Below are 15,131 nucleotides of genomic sequence, written 5' to 3'. Positions count from 1 at the left end.
TTCAGTGTTGAAAGCCCTTCTGTTCTCTGGCCATAACCTGATTAAACAAAGACATAGTTAATGCTCAGCCAGACTTCTACATTGAAGAGAATGTGGGTCAGCCACCCTAAAAGCAACTCTCCCATTATCTTGGCTCCCTCTTAAACACAGCTACCCCCCATGCCAGGAGAAATTATCCATCTTGTTAAAAAAAATGCAACCCAGTACAAAAGATCACAGGTAAAATTCTCTACGTGCCAAGCAGTGAGAACACAATGCTGCCTTGCTTTAAGTTCTTCCTAGGGTATCCACCACAGGTCAGCTCAGAATTGCTCTGTTCAGTGAATTTTGCTGGGCTTTTCCAAGGTCACCAGGAAATAATTTATAAATAAATAAATAAATAAATATTTACAATCTTAGTTATTACTGGGTTTTATCCTCAAAAGACTTTATCAAAAGCCTCCTGAAATCAAGACCGATCACAATTTCAGTTGGCTTTGAAGCAAAGTTCCGGTCCCGGTGGCCTAAATCATGTTGCTGTTGTTAAAGAGTGAATTTCCTGAACTGAGTTGGTTGAAATTCGATGTCATATTCTGAGAGGATATAAAATGTAGGTAATTGGCAGATATCCCTCACACACCATGTCTTTTCCTACTGGGACATGTTATCACACATAAAATGCCAAATACAGAAGAAACTTCATATATCCAAGATTGCTATTGTCTGCTCTCCCCCACCATGGGTTTAATTAACACACATTTCAAAACCAATTACTCTTTCGTACACTAAACTAATATTTAGAATTAACAACATCCTTCTGGATAGGTCCAGACTGAGAACAATTGACAACACCAAGGAGATGACCAAGATGCCTCTTCACGCATACTGAGACAGACTACAGAAGGACAGAGAAGAGCACCATAGTTTTATGAGCATGTTAAACCAGCCCTGTTGCTAAAAGGAGGCTGGGAAGGGGGTACAAGTCTGCTTCTCCCTTTGCTATTTATTCTTAATCCTCAGCTGTCCCCTTCTTCATGCCAGCACAAATGTTCATAAAGTCCTACAATAAATTGGATCAAAAAATAACTCAGGTTTAAATTTAACCAGCAAAGCAAACCCAGCTTAATTTTAACCTGCATCGGTGCTCTTCCAATTCACCGTACACTGGCAGAAACGTTCCCTGTGGTTAAGGACAAGTGATGGGGTCAGGGAGGTATTCGAGTGCCTCTTTCAGCAGCAGTTGTCAGTTTATGATGCCTTGCCAGGCTGATGGAAGTACCCTGTTGGTAGCATCTCTGTTGTGCTTTGACACTGCCATTACTGTCTGACATTTAAACTGGGAGCACAGAAGTATCTCAGCAAGCTGTGGCCTTTCTTGCTGGGATTTTTAAAAGTAGAATAATTAATATTCTCAATCCCTAACTGCTCACAGTCTCAAAGGCAGCCATACCAGGTGAGAAAGACAGATGTCAGGAGGAAAAGAGAAAGAGATACTGTCTCATAGCTTGTGAGTAATTCTTAGCCATGAATTCTGTGTCAACCTAAAAGCTTTGACCACTATTATTTTAAAATGGACTTTTATTAAATACTGAAATGCTATCCCTCTTGTGATTACATTTGGAAGAAGTAAAAGCTTGTGTCCCTGCTCTGTAGAGCTGTGAAGTCCAGCAAACATTCCTATGAAATGGTGACAGAGAAACTGAATCAGCTGCACTGCACTCACAAATTACATTAATATGATTTTTACCCAGGTAGAGGTAGGTAATAATGCTTGAGAAAAATTATAGCAAACATCTAGGAAAGAACTATACATTAAAGCTTATTAATTGAATGAAATAATGCAGGGAATACCTACTAACATTATTACTCACTTCATCTATGAAAATGTAGAATAAAACTGTGTCATTGATATATTTTGACAAAAGGTAAGATGATTAATGCTATTAAGTTTCCATTTGGTTTTCTATACTAGATGTTTTAGATTCAAAAGAGATAGTTGGAAAATAGAATATCTTCTGGTTAATTTTTTTTCCATGTTCAGCAAAACATACTAGATGTTTAAAGCTGCCAGATACGTTAGGGCACTAGTACTGTAATATAATGTAATATTTGATCAAGTGATAATTGCATTTTTTATGAAACAGTTGTGTTCGAAGAACAATAGACATCCAATATGGAAAAGATTTATAAGATCATCTTCACATCAGTGCATATTTGTTTTCTATAGGAATTAGAGTTGAATCTCACTTTTCTAAGACTCACTGTCACTGGATAATCAAATGCTAGACTGTTGATAACTGGGAAGCACCAGTCACTGCTGATGCAAATACGGTATAGATATCTGAATGTCCTGATACTTATTTTACCTTCTGCCAAAATGCTACATACATTCAAAAAATCAGCAGACCTGAGGAACAGCTAACTACACTGGCAACTACCACTTAATAGTCTCACTGTCTGTTTTCATCTTTTTTTCCTAATTTCATTGTAGTGCATTATTTCTATTTACATCCTCTGGTGCTCACATATGTTATCCAACTCTTTGATACGTATACACTTTGCAAATACAAATGTTAACCATATAGCTCTACTGTACTGGAATAATAACTTAGTGTACTGCCCTCTAACGTTGATTTCCTACATAGTTATAAGCTTCTGTTCGCATTCTAAGAAATGTGCACCTATCTTTTAACGTTTCTACTGAAATGGGGTTCACAAGTTATTTCTAAAAGAACTACCTGATTATAACTCTTTACAATTCTTCAGTGTAATGAATCCTGCAAGATTAATAGAATTAAAGGAAGATTTACAAAAATATTTTTTGTAAAAAAACCATGAGATACCCAAGAAAGATGTCTCATCTGTTCAAGGAGGGAAACAAAGATAATCTGTCACCTTTGGCTCTACAAGATGGTCTATCTCCGAGCAGATAAATATCATCTCTCTTTCATGTTTGATCAGTTCTATTGTCTCATATTTCAGATGATTCCTTTGTTCATCAGAGTATGATAATTTTTAATGACACCATAAATATAATTGCCTTGTCCCCAAGGACTGTAATTATGAAAAAAGATTTGGTCAGAGGAATTGAAATACCTGAGCATGAAATAGAGAGAAGCTTAAATACACTAAGGACCATGTAGATTCTGTCCTTTACACACAACGCCAATTAGTCAAGCCTGAAGTCCTTTTGTACTCTTATTCAGTAAAGGCTAGGGAAAATTAATTTTTAACTTTTTAGAAATGAGTTATATTTAAAAAACAATTAAAATAAAAAACAGTGGGAAAAAGAACATGAAATTTCAGATTTTCAATACCCCAAGTGTAGGGGAACAACGTATGCTCAAAGTCTTTGTTTAAAATGTACTTAAGCATTCTTATTATTGGGGGTGTGAGGAGTGAAAGATTCAGCACAGCAGAAACAGCCTTCATTCAAAGATCTGCTTTTTTCACAGCTTGTTGGCTTCTTCTCAAGAGAACAATGCCACATGAGCAGAGGCAGACCAATAATTCTTTGAAGTAGCAGGACAAACTGTTTTAAAATGCAAAGAGCGGGTTTCTGCACAGAGAATCACAGGAAGTGGTAACACTGTTTTTTTCATTTTTGTGGTTTGCACTAATATATTACTAGTCTGTTGGGTAAAAGAAAGTTAACAAAAAGGATCAAACATGAAAGACAGATGGTATTTATCTGCTTAGAGACAGTGCATCTTGTAAACGACATCTAATCCCTCTGTCGAAAATTAAAGAGCAGTTTAGGGAAAAGGAGCCCACAGAGTTGTACGAAATTCCTGATGCAATTGATCTCGGGAAATGGCATTTGGGCGTTCTTGCTCCTATTAAAAAAAATGGGAAAAGGTTTGTTTCCCTTATTAAATCCCATGGATCTGAGTAAACATTAACTTACACCTTTATTATTTAGCTACTCAAAAGATACAGAATTTCATATTAACTGAATATCTGAGAATAACCAATAGAGACCGGGGAAATGAGGGCTGGGTTTCATTCTTTCCATAAGGCAATATGCACATTGTTTTTAATAAATATGCACTAGTTTCTTGTTTTAATAATGTAAGTACTATACAGTTAAAAAATAATTTGTCATACCATAATTTTACCTTAGGCAACATCATGTTTTGTCTATGTAATGACTCCAAGTAGGGCTATATATTCCCTTGTTAATGCAATTCACTCAGTCGTGACCAGATCCTTTAAGTAATACAGGGAGAAATGCATTTGTGTCATCTGACATAGCCAATATGCTTAGATAGGAAATTATTTACATTGTGGACTAATAAGTTTGAAAGCTCGGTCTCATTACTCAGTAACTATCACTTCAACGCTTTACAAAATCCACTAACTATGCATGGTACCATGGTCTTCAACAAAGACCAAGGAGCTCAAAGCAAAATCCTTACCGTCTGAGCCTGACTAGTGTTGCTGACTTCCACTAAGAGTATGGACATGCAAAAATATTTGCAGGACTGTAACCGAAATTTAGAAGTGATTTTCAAAATTAATAAAGTCAATTGATATGATTAATTAGACTATATATTTTATTTTTTAAAAAAAATACAACATTCTAAAAAACATTTATATCTGTAATACATAAAAATTTATTAAAATCCACATATAAGATATACAAACATTAACAGAATTTGAGAGTGGTGACAAACTTTCCAAGAAGAGGGTGGAAAGTGATAACTTCACTTTTCCAAGAAATGTTTTTTAAACTGTGACTTTCACTTGTGTTAAGAATCCATTTAAGATATCAAATTCTATAACTGACATAGTGCTATCCAGACTATTTTAATGCCAAGAGTTTAGATATCAGAGAATTATCACAAACCCACATCTCTGAGTATAATACACCAAAGAGCCGGTGACCCAGATGTCACCTTGAATAAATAATATTATTATTCAGTGGCACTTAAGGATGCCTAGCATTTTGCAGAATAAAAACTCATTGTAGTATATAAACAACAGTCCTCCGAAATGGACGATGCCATGAAGCTTTTGCTGCCCACCCTCTATTTGTAAGCAAACCAGTTTCCAAAGTCTTTTCCTTCACGTGGCACTTTGTCACTGACCACTTAACTGCTGGTAGCACTGGGATGCAGTGGTTTGACTCTTGCTAGTCTGGAGAGGCCAAGTCTAAGACACTGAGTAGGTGACTTAACTGAAACATATTTCATGGAGTTATTACTGCTTCCCGATGCAGCTGAAAATAATTTTAAAACAAAAAGAAGGTGTAAGAAGTTAAGGGGGGAGGGAATCATAAAACTGTTGTCTTTTTATAGTTTTCATAGCAGAACAAAAAAAGTAGTCTAAGGATATTGCAAAAAGGTCTGAACAACATACCCCAGAAGCACACGAAAATCAACATACTCACCGGGAATCAATCTATTTGGGAGCCAATGCAGCAGGTATAGCACACAGTTTTAAGTAACCAGCCACATACTGGAGCAACACTGGACAAGCACATAAAAACTGCTCCCAGTGTACTGTGCATTTTCAGGTTCTCCACAGAGAATCACACAACTAAACACAATTCTAAGTGGGAAAAGGTTTGAGAAAAAGGAGCCAAACAGAAAGAAACATGTACAGAAGAGTAAATATGAAGGAAAATCAAAATAAGAGGCAGGAGTCAGCAGCAGCATGCTCAAACACTTTAAGAAAATAAAGCTTCTAAGCATTTGCTTTGCTAAAGCAACTAAAACACTCCAACATTTTTCTAATATTATTTCTTTAGAATAGATACTAGTGCAGCACATACCAGAGATAAAGAAAGCTCTTACTAAGAAAGAAATGGCCATAAGACGATCTCTTGACTAAGAGTTGATCCACACTCTGGAAAATATTTTATTATCCTCCCCACATAAAGGAGTTAAGGATAACACTATAAGAGGGAAAGAAGCAGGTGGATAGCTTTTTTTTTTTAAAAAAAATCTAAGGTCAAAAGAATACCTTCTGTTATAAGAGGGCAGTAATTTTTCTGAAATATTGTTTATTTGTTTGCTTTTAGGAGAGATTGCTAAATGCTTAAGTCAACTAATGTATCTGTTTATAGACACAATCTCACAGGTACCTGGTGGTATCCATTTAGGCTTCTTGTCTGTTACAGGACTTGAGGTATGCAAAGGCCTCCCAACTGGTTCTGAAGAACTGGACATCATCTTCTGTGTCAGCTCAGATTTTTGTTCCGTTATCCGTAAAGGAGAAACTACAGGTGATACTTAGTTGGAAAATAAAAGTGACCTTAGACAGACGCTCTTTTAGCAGGGAAATCATCACACTACATAAGATGATAGAACATTGTACAGCACAAGCTCTCTGCATTGAGTGAAATAATATGTTACTAGACTGTCACATCTTTAACAGTATATATTTATACAGTCAGTCCTCTTATACTCTGGAATTTCAATCCTGGTTTGAAAATAAGCAGCGTAACAATTTCTTCTTAAAGACCTGACAGATATCAAATTTCTAAGAGGGAAGATTCTTCTTTCACCTACATAAAACAAATCATTCCTTGTCATAACTAAAACTAATTTTAAACTAAATTACATGTTGTAAACTCAGACCTGAAATTAAAACACATTACCAAGTCAGACACAAGATTAACACCATAATAAGAATTTTCTTAAGCTATTTAAAGTAAATTGTGTTAGCAACACAGTGAAAAATTAACTCTGAAGGGCATGCATATTTAATGTTCTTCACCAAGTCATTAGTAGAACTAGTATTGTTTAGCTATCCTTGAATTAAAAATTTATAAATGCAACTGCAAGAGGAGGGTCTGAGATTATAATTTTTTTTTTTAAATCCTCAGATCACTGTTATTTGACCTTTTCTTAAAAGCTAGATATAGTCATATAAAAAGAGATTAACTCCATCTATTCACTTTTGTCTGCTTTTATTGTAAGGAGTGTTAGTTTACTACAAAGCAGGGTCTTTTTCAGGATTTTTTTCTACTCTCCTCCCTTTTCTCTGCATATAGTCATTTTCATCATAACCCTGCACAGTCAGTTTGTCAGCCAAATTTATCTATTCCTTCAGTGAAAATAAAAGGAACTTTTACTATAAAGAAGTCTTTCAAATTCATAATACAAACTTACCTGTAGTATTAATCTTGGATTTGGGAGTTTTCTTCTCTCTTTCAGCTGGTATCTTTTGTCTGGTTTTCTTTTTATTTCCTTTGGCTTTCTTCTTTTCCGTAGCAAAGTCTTCATCATCACCTTCACTATAATCTGAATCTTCTTCTGATTCCTCACCTACAGCAAGGAAAAGGCATGTCAACTCTTTACAGTAAATGCAATTTACTATTACTCCAGGGTCTTCTAATCACATTCTGGACATAAAGAACCAGGATATCTCAAGGACATAGTAAAACAAATTTGCATGTATTTATATGCTGAACTGAGAAAGAAATAGCCTCCATAAAACATTCCATATTTACAGAATTCTTGCTCTGTACTTTAATAACGGAACACCCTGGTATAAACTACATACAATAATTATTTTAGCAGCAGAATTACCAGTATTCCTCATGTGCAAGATGAAAAAGTTAAAATTATTTGCCAGGGCTTCTGATTTTTACATATTCTTAGTCATGATTAAAGTGGAAAAACACTATGTCTAATTTCAGCTGTAAGAAAGATTTTATAGATTTATTCTTAAAAAAACCCCAGACATTAGCAAATCTTAAAAATGCTTCTCTATCAACAGGAATATCTGGATTATTCCCCTGATATTTCATTTCACAGATAATTCTGTAAATATTTTCCAGTAAACCTAGCAGTAAGGAATAAAAGAATGGATAGAGACATGTTAACCATTGGAGAATAAGAGAGAGACGTCTATCATACTGTGCAGGCATTCGATACTACACTGCTACCAGAAGCAGAGTATGAGGCTAGGCTGACCTTCAGTCAGATGCAGCGTGGTTTTCTAAGAGTTGAGAACTGGACGAAGGAAAAGAAAGGCAGCCACTTTTTAAGTAAGCTTAAACAAAGCCAATACTGAAAGCGCTAACACCTGACTACTCCAGAGTCACTGTTTTGATGCAACCCTCAGACAACTGGAAAAAACAAGACGAAAACATTCCTGGACAAAGAGGGTAGAAGAAATTTGTTCTGACATACTGCAGCAAATGTAAAGAAGTATCATTTTTGCCACTTTGGGGAATGCATATGCATAAGCTCCAACATTTAGATTTAGTATCAAAGTGCAATTAAGATGCTATTAGTATTGAAAGAGGGAGGGGAGGGAAGATACAGTAGAAGCAGTATGCATTTCACTGAAGATATAAACTAAGTGTAAGGCATCACATTCAAAGCACATCTCAGGAGAGGGTTTTTATAGAGAAGAACTTACTGGGTACAGACTCTGGCTCAGAGGCAGTAGCATGCTCTCCATCATCACTGTCAATGGTCAGTAACTTCTGATGTGCTGAAACTTTAGATGTTGCTGTCCTTTTCCTACGGTCACCCCTGGGTACGTCATCATCCATAACCTGATTGAGACCTGGAAAGCAGAAGGTGGTCTAATGAATTTAAATTCACAGTACATCTATTCTCCTACTCAAAAAGGAGCAGGTATTTGAGTCCCCAGAATTAATTTCTGTGATTTTGAAGTATACTATACAGATGTGTATCATTGGCACTCGTTTTCATGTGATTCTCTTTTAACTGACCAAACTGTACTTTCTGGTTGTGAAAGTTACCAATATTATCTGTAATCAAACTAGCAAAAGGACAGAAGACCAAAAATAAAAGTGGAAAAATGAAAACATTTCCAATGGCACAGCAAACATTTTGGCCACATTTATTTGATGCTTAGGCATTACAGGCCCATTAAGGAGTTGAGGCTAAGTGTAGCTTCTTCAAGAAGTAAATAAACTCAGCATCTAAAAACATCACATCTGTTGCTTTTTCCAACTAAAGTTTAGTGATCTGTAACAATCTCATTCAGCAATCCCATTTTAAGACTGAGACTAAATTTTTAATGAAAAAATTAATGCAGCCTTCATCCTTCAGTCTTTATTTAACACTCCTTTTTTTTTTTCCACATAAGTGAAAACCAGAAACTAGTGGAAACAAAGAAGAGATAAGCTACTTAAATGTATCTTGAAATGTTGTTTCTGAAAAGACAGAGAACAACTTACCTAAAAGTTCACTGTCTACACTGCAGTTGGAAAGAAGGGGTCTCCTATGTACCTTTTCTGATACAATATTCTTACCTGTTTTAGGATCCAGAAAACAAACAAACAGAAAATTAATATAAAAAAATTAGTATTCAAAAACCACATTACAAAAAGTCAAGATATTAAGAAATTAAAATAGGTAACAATCAAACTATATGTTTGGAAGATCTTATAGAAGAGTTATTTTTCTCACAGAAAAAAAACATGCAAATAAGAAGACAGGCACTACCTAGGAATTCTCATTTCCTTACCATGACATCTTGAAATAAAATACGACTTTCAAGCTATTTCACTGTAAAACAAATTAAGTCATGTTCAAATTCACTGCATATAAATAAAGAGTGTTGCATTGAACTGTAAAATAACCTTGTTCTTCTGAATTTTGCAGCTCAAGGATATTTGCAGATTTTTCTTTGACAGATAAGGCTAAGGCAACTTCCAAATCTCTTTGATAAAGTTTGTCATCCAAGGATAGCCTGGAAAAAAACCAAAAAAACCATGCTAAATAATAAAACAATGCCATGAGTGTTACAGATCTACTTCTGACTCACTGAACTACTTTAAATTCAAATACTTGTAAAGAGATTAACATTTCAACACATTATAGCGTATCATATTACGAATATTACTTCCCAAAAAGACTTAGACAAAGTATACACTAATATTTAAAGCACACTACACTCAAAAGTATTATACAATTATTGCAAAACATTTATATATATATATATGCACTAATAATTGGCATTATCACAGAAAAAAATTATTATGGTTGTTTGACATACCACACTGAAATGTAATATTTATACACAACTTTAGCACCAAAATAATCAGATTTCTTTTTTCATTGACATTGACTTTCTGTTTTCTTTAAATATGTTCTTTTTTAAGGAGTCAAACTTGTCTTTATGTTTCTCAGTTTTAGGAGTCCTTAAGTATCTCAGAATTATTACAGTTATTTTGCACTGTAGAGATATCAAGATAAGATCTGACATGCAAACCTGTTTCTGCACTTATGCAGGCTGCTTGCTTGAGTTCTTTAGAGCTGTAACAAAATAGACACAGCTCACTATTGAACTCAGGCAAGTTTTCATGACTCTCTGCATAACCACATTATCCCTGATTTGCAACTACACCAATGAAGTTGAAAATGTTTATCACATTAATATGTTAGTTGTTTATTCTCAGCTGCTTAAAACTCTAAAAAAAAAAAAAAAGGAAAACCGAATACTATTATTGAAATCCAGCTTTACACAGAGTTGACCACATTTCAACACTTCATACCTAGGTGTCTGCTTTTGTGACGGAGTCAAATCTTTGTGTGGCTTTTTTTGCTTCTCTTTTTTCTCCTTCTTTGGATCCTTCAGCTGTGTTCTGGATTTTTTACTTGAAGGTGCAGCTATATGTGCAAAGTCTTCATCTGTTTGGGAAACAGGAACAAGTTTTAATGAGTTTTCCTATATTCTTCCATATGATCAAAAGAAATGATTCAACTTAATTTCATCACACAGTGAAAATATACTAAAGATAACCTTTTTGAAATGAATTCTATTTTTAAAGAACATAACTATACTATTCTTAAATATATTTTAAATGAAAATTTAACATGAGTTCTTTTGCATATACTTTTATTCAAGAGGTAATTATCTCAATTTTTATTACCAATATGGCAATAAAGCTTCAATGTCCAATGTGTTACCAGATTTTCAATAACTGTAAGTCCACCTTTTGATATGCTGAACGGCAATCAATTATAATAGTAATCTCTGTCATTAAACAGTTTTAGAGTTCTTGATGCTTTGGGAATTGTTCCCCTTAAAGACTCCCATTCTTAAAAAATGTCAGGTGCTCCCCTTTTTCTACCATTTTCATATTGCCTCTTACCAAATATAGTGCATTTCTCCAATTTTCAAAGAAAATTAGAAGGCATGAAAATCGCCATTCTTCCAACTGAAGACATTGCAGATCACAGTGCAAAATAAGGAAAATATCTTCAGTATTCTCTAAATGACGGAGAACCTTAGATAAGATCACTAATGTTTCTGAGAATTTAGTTTTCTTTAATATTACAAGTAGTTGCTTATAAACTAAGAAAAGTCACGCACCACATTTAGACTCCTGAAACTAAGAATCTCCATTAATCCACATGATTCACAAGAGATCTTATATTTACTTTATATTTATTTATATTTAGATATTATTTACTTTCACCCTCCCCTTCCCACCAATTCAAACTGTTCCCTGGATCCTGCAAACAGCATGGAAAAACTAACAAACCAACCCCACATGAAAGCAACCAAATTATATAAGAAAAATGCATAACACCCATTAGGGCTTAGAGGTAAAAGAGGACTGTCATGAAAACAAATAGCCTGCAATCTATTTTTCTTATCAATGGAACTCAAAATTTGACTGCTATGTCCCTAACCAAAACCCATCAACATGCAGAGCTGTAGGAGAAACATTAGATCTACATACAGATGACTCATACCTCCTTTATATTCCCATTTACAATCCTGCGAACTGATAATCAGGACATGGACCAACCAATTACCACTGAAAACTGAGGCAAGGAGAGAAATAGATTTTCCTGCAACAAGACACAGTGTATTCACCAGTTTCCTGACATGCTGTCATTATATTCTGGCTTACAGCCATCATATTTTTGTTGAATTAGGATATTTACCAGGGTGCCCAGATTACTTCCAGTAAAAACAGTTAACAGCCTTCTCAATGAACTAATTCATTAAAAACACTCTGATGATATTTTGGGTGGTTGCATTAGTGCTTGGCATTTTTGTTACATACGAAAACATGCCACTTACCATCATCTTCCAAATCCCCAAACTGAGAATAATCAACAATTTTCTTGTTCCTGTGGCAAAAAAACCCCCATACACTATTAATCCTTTCAGACTGAGCACCTTGACTTGCTAACGCTTGACTTTTGGGTAAATCACGTTTTACAAGAGAAGCGCAACACATGTTCCAATGTATTGTATAACCAGTGCTACTGTATACAACATGGTTATTAGGAATAGCTTCTAGATTTTTTTTTTTAATCTTAAAGCAACGGTTCTTTTTGTTGTTCTCGTTGTGGGAGCACTGCATACTCCTTATGTACACACTGTCTCGGAGCTGCTACTGTGCAACGGAAATTATCTCCCAGGTGACTGTTAGGCGCTTGAAATGCGTTTTCCGCGCACTTTCGAGGCCGTTTCCTGTGCAGGTGTAACGCCGCTCAGAGGGCACACCAGCAGCGCTTTCAAAGCGCACCCCTCAGACGGGATCCCCCCGAGGGACCGCCACCCGCCGGGGCCGCGCTTCGTGGCACACAGACGCCCCAGCGAGAAGCCCCCCGCCCCCTTCCCCCGCGCTTCCTTCCAGCTGGAAAGGTAAACGGCGCACGCCCGCCCTCACGCCCCGCGCTACAACAGGCCACGGAAAAGCCCGGTCTGGAGGCGCCGGGCTCTGAACGGCGGGGGGGGCCCGACCACTCCCTCAGCCGGCAACGGCCGCCGGCAGCGCGCGCCAACGAGGCTTTCTAGGAAACGCCTCCCAGCGCCCGCGCGCCTCGGGGCCCGGCGGGTGGCGGCGGCGCCACTGGCTCGCGCCCCGCGCTTCCCCGCTCCGCACGGCACGGCACGCGGGTCCCCGCGCGCTGCCGCACGCACCTCCTCACCGGCCGCGCCATTCCCGCTCCCGGCGGCCGTGGGGGCGGGACACGCGCGCGCCGATGCCCCCTCCCTCCCTGAGACCGCTCCCGGCACATTCGCCACAAAGCGGGCGGGTGGCGAATCTGCGGCTCCAGACGCGAAAGTTCTAACGGGGAGGCGGGAACCAGCCGGTGTCGCCGCCTTCCTCAGCGGCCGAGCCCACCCCCGGTGCCGCCGCCGCGCCCCCTCGCTGCCAGCCTGTTCTCCCGGGTGAGCTCCCCAGGTGAGCCAGGAGGGAGGAAGACACCGCCCCTGCCGTTCGCGGCGGGGGAAGCGGCTCCAGTCCCTGGGGGCGCTGCCCGGTCCGAGCTGAGGGGCTGTGTTTACCCAGGGGGTTTGGAGCCTTCTTGGGCGGGTAAAGGGCGGCGGGATCCTGAAGGCCCTTCCCTCCCGCCGCCAGCTTTGCTCCTGCTTTTTTCAGTAACGGGAGCTAATGTTGCCTCTCTTGGCGTGGGCCACCGGTGGAGCTGAGGGCACGGGTTTTGGAAAGGGTGTTTGGCCCTCTCCGCCGGGGCAGAGCGGCTGCTTAGCAGCGCTGGGGTCAAAGGCGTTTCATTATTACCGTGAGGCGATTTGTAGCTGATTCGTTTAATCAGTTTCCAGCCTGTAGGTTAATTCACCAAAAAACCCACCCAAACAACCTATAAACTGGTCCTATGAATTTTGTTGTGGAAAATACACCTTTTTTTTCCTTTCATTTTCTGCTTCTCCTTGGAACGTGGTTTTTAGCACTAGGGAGGTTTCACTGGGGAGATTTCATTTCAGCTGGAGTAATATGTCCGGCTTGGCACGTAATGCTCAAAAAATAGGAATGTAAATGAATGGATGAGCCCTAGTGGAGGGAAGCGTTACAGATACAGGTATGTGCTTTCATCCTGTAGACAGTTCTCTTGCTTATCTTTTGGCTTATTTTTAATGGTATTATTTAAAAATAATGACAATCTATCCTAAAGCAGGTTAGAACATGACAAAATAAGCTTTTTCTAAAAATGATTGCAAACTTCCGCTCTCCCCCCCCCTTCTACCACCCGCAGAAAGGAGGAAGTAAAATCCTAATGCACTGTGAAGGATTTCAGGTTTTGAGACCTGCATGTCTGCAGTTACAGTGCCTCAGTTAAAGTTTGCTACTGATGAGGATTCCTTCTGTTATGTTTCTACCTTTAAGTCAGGAGGTTTATACTGTAATTTGTAAGAGTAATTACCCAAATTCTTATATTGATACACTCAATTACAGTTTAGAAACATTCAGTGTTTTGGAAACTGGTATTTATGCTTCAGCTACAACTTATATATTTGGAAGTCAAAACTGAGATGAGTATGAATATCTATGAAAAAATAGGGATTTTAAATTTTTTTGCCAGAAGCTGTTAGTAATTAACAAAGCCATGTTTTTAGTTAGCATTTTTTACTTAGGATTTTACGAGAATGTAATTCATGTTATTTTCATTGTTAATGCAGGAAATCAACTCAGGAAGATGAAGCCTAATACAGGAAAGATCTGCACTAGGGAGAGAGACTATGTATACAAATTCAACGCTGGAAATCAACATTTAGTGCTTACTGTGCCTCTCAAATTCCCTGTGCAAGAGAATATTAGTCATTTGCATGGACGTCTAATGCTTCTGCACAATCTGCCATGCTTTGTAGAAAATGGTAAGAATTGATTTCTTAAATTAGTGTAATATATCCATGTCCATAAGTGTCTTACAACCTGCTTGAAGAAACTGAAAGAAGAGTATTTACTAGAACAGTGTTAAAAAATGTGGTTTTACACCAGCAAAACATTAAAGAAAATTACTGTCAGTACTAGGGAGTAAATTGCCTAAGTAAAAGGTTTTCAGAAAAACTTTATTTGTGTGTTTCCTAGATGATTACTGATACTTCTGCTGACATGTTTTGTTGATGGACCATTCTCTTCTTGTTATAATAGACCTGAAGCAATCTCTTACTAAGTTCATAGAAGAGGAAACTATAGAAGATTATGATAGAGAAGCTGAAATGGCTCTGGAAGCAGTGAAATCAGGAAAAGTAGACATAAACCAGCTGGCAGATACTTGGGCTAAAGCTTATAAAGAGGTAAGATTAAGGCTGAAAAGTTAATATTCAGGACTTGTTTTGTGAGAGTGTGTGTGCATGTATGGACAGAACCACATCTGTGAAGATGCACAGTTACACTGAAATTCAGTTTTACTGATCAATTCTTACAGTTTTTTTCTTTTTATCTGAAAGTGATC

General features: G+C 37.6%; 2 protein-coding genes across 6 annotated transcripts in view; one reads left to right on the top strand and one right to left on the bottom strand.

The window, feature by feature from the left end:
* Positions 1-4,580: 4,580 nt before the first annotated feature.
* Positions 4,581-12,913, bottom strand: RAD51AP1 (RAD51 associated protein 1). The gene is made up of 9 exons (XM_054805516.1): positions 12,856-12,913; positions 12,007-12,056; positions 10,466-10,601; positions 9,551-9,660; positions 9,146-9,220; positions 8,356-8,505; positions 7,098-7,253; positions 6,068-6,214; positions 4,581-5,200 (listed from the first exon to the last, which is right to left on the bottom strand). The coding sequence occupies exons 1-9, from the start codon at positions 12,873-12,875 to the stop codon at positions 5,073-5,075; spliced, it is 972 nt and encodes a 323-aa protein (XP_054661491.1). The 5' UTR covers positions 12,876-12,913; the 3' UTR covers positions 4,581-5,072.
* The window catches only part of C1H12orf4 (chromosome 1 C12orf4 homolog), a 22,285-nt gene continuing 19,585 nt past the window's right edge, over positions 12,432-15,131 (top strand). For 2 of the 5 annotated variants that reach the window (XM_054805504.1, XM_054805468.1), the window contains exons 1-3: positions 13,170-13,757; positions 14,356-14,550; positions 14,828-14,973. In XM_054805504.1, coding sequence (XP_054661479.1) covers positions 14,373-14,550; positions 14,828-14,973 — 324 coding nt within the window. In that variant the 5' untranslated portion in view covers positions 13,170-13,757; positions 14,356-14,372. Of the gene's footprint in view, positions 12,577-12,994; positions 13,121-13,169; positions 13,758-14,355; positions 14,551-14,827; positions 14,974-15,131 lie in introns of those variants that run through there. The other 3 variants (XM_054805495.1, XM_054805487.1, XM_054805477.1) reach the window with 3 other exon arrangements.

The sequence above is a fragment of the Grus americana genome, chromosome 1 (genome assembly GCF_028858705.1).
Source record: "Grus americana isolate bGruAme1 chromosome 1, bGruAme1.mat, whole genome shotgun sequence".
Classification (NCBI taxonomy): Eukaryota; Metazoa; Chordata; class Aves; order Gruiformes; family Gruidae; genus Grus; species Grus americana.
Note: the sequence above shows the minus strand (reverse complement) of the source record. Positions and strands in the feature narration are given on the sequence as shown.

Coding starts and splice junctions, on each gene's coding strand:
- RAD51AP1 (XM_054805516.1), bottom strand. CDS start 12,875: ATGGCGCGGCCGGTGAGGAG. Junction 12,057..12,855: donor ATGGCGCGGCCGGTGAGGAG/GTGCGTGCGGCA, acceptor TTTTTGCCACAG/GAACAAGAAAATTGTTGATT. Junction 9,221..9,550: donor GCAAAATTCAGAAGAACAAG/GTTATTTTACAG, acceptor ATCCTAAAACAG/GTAAGAATATTGTATCAGAA.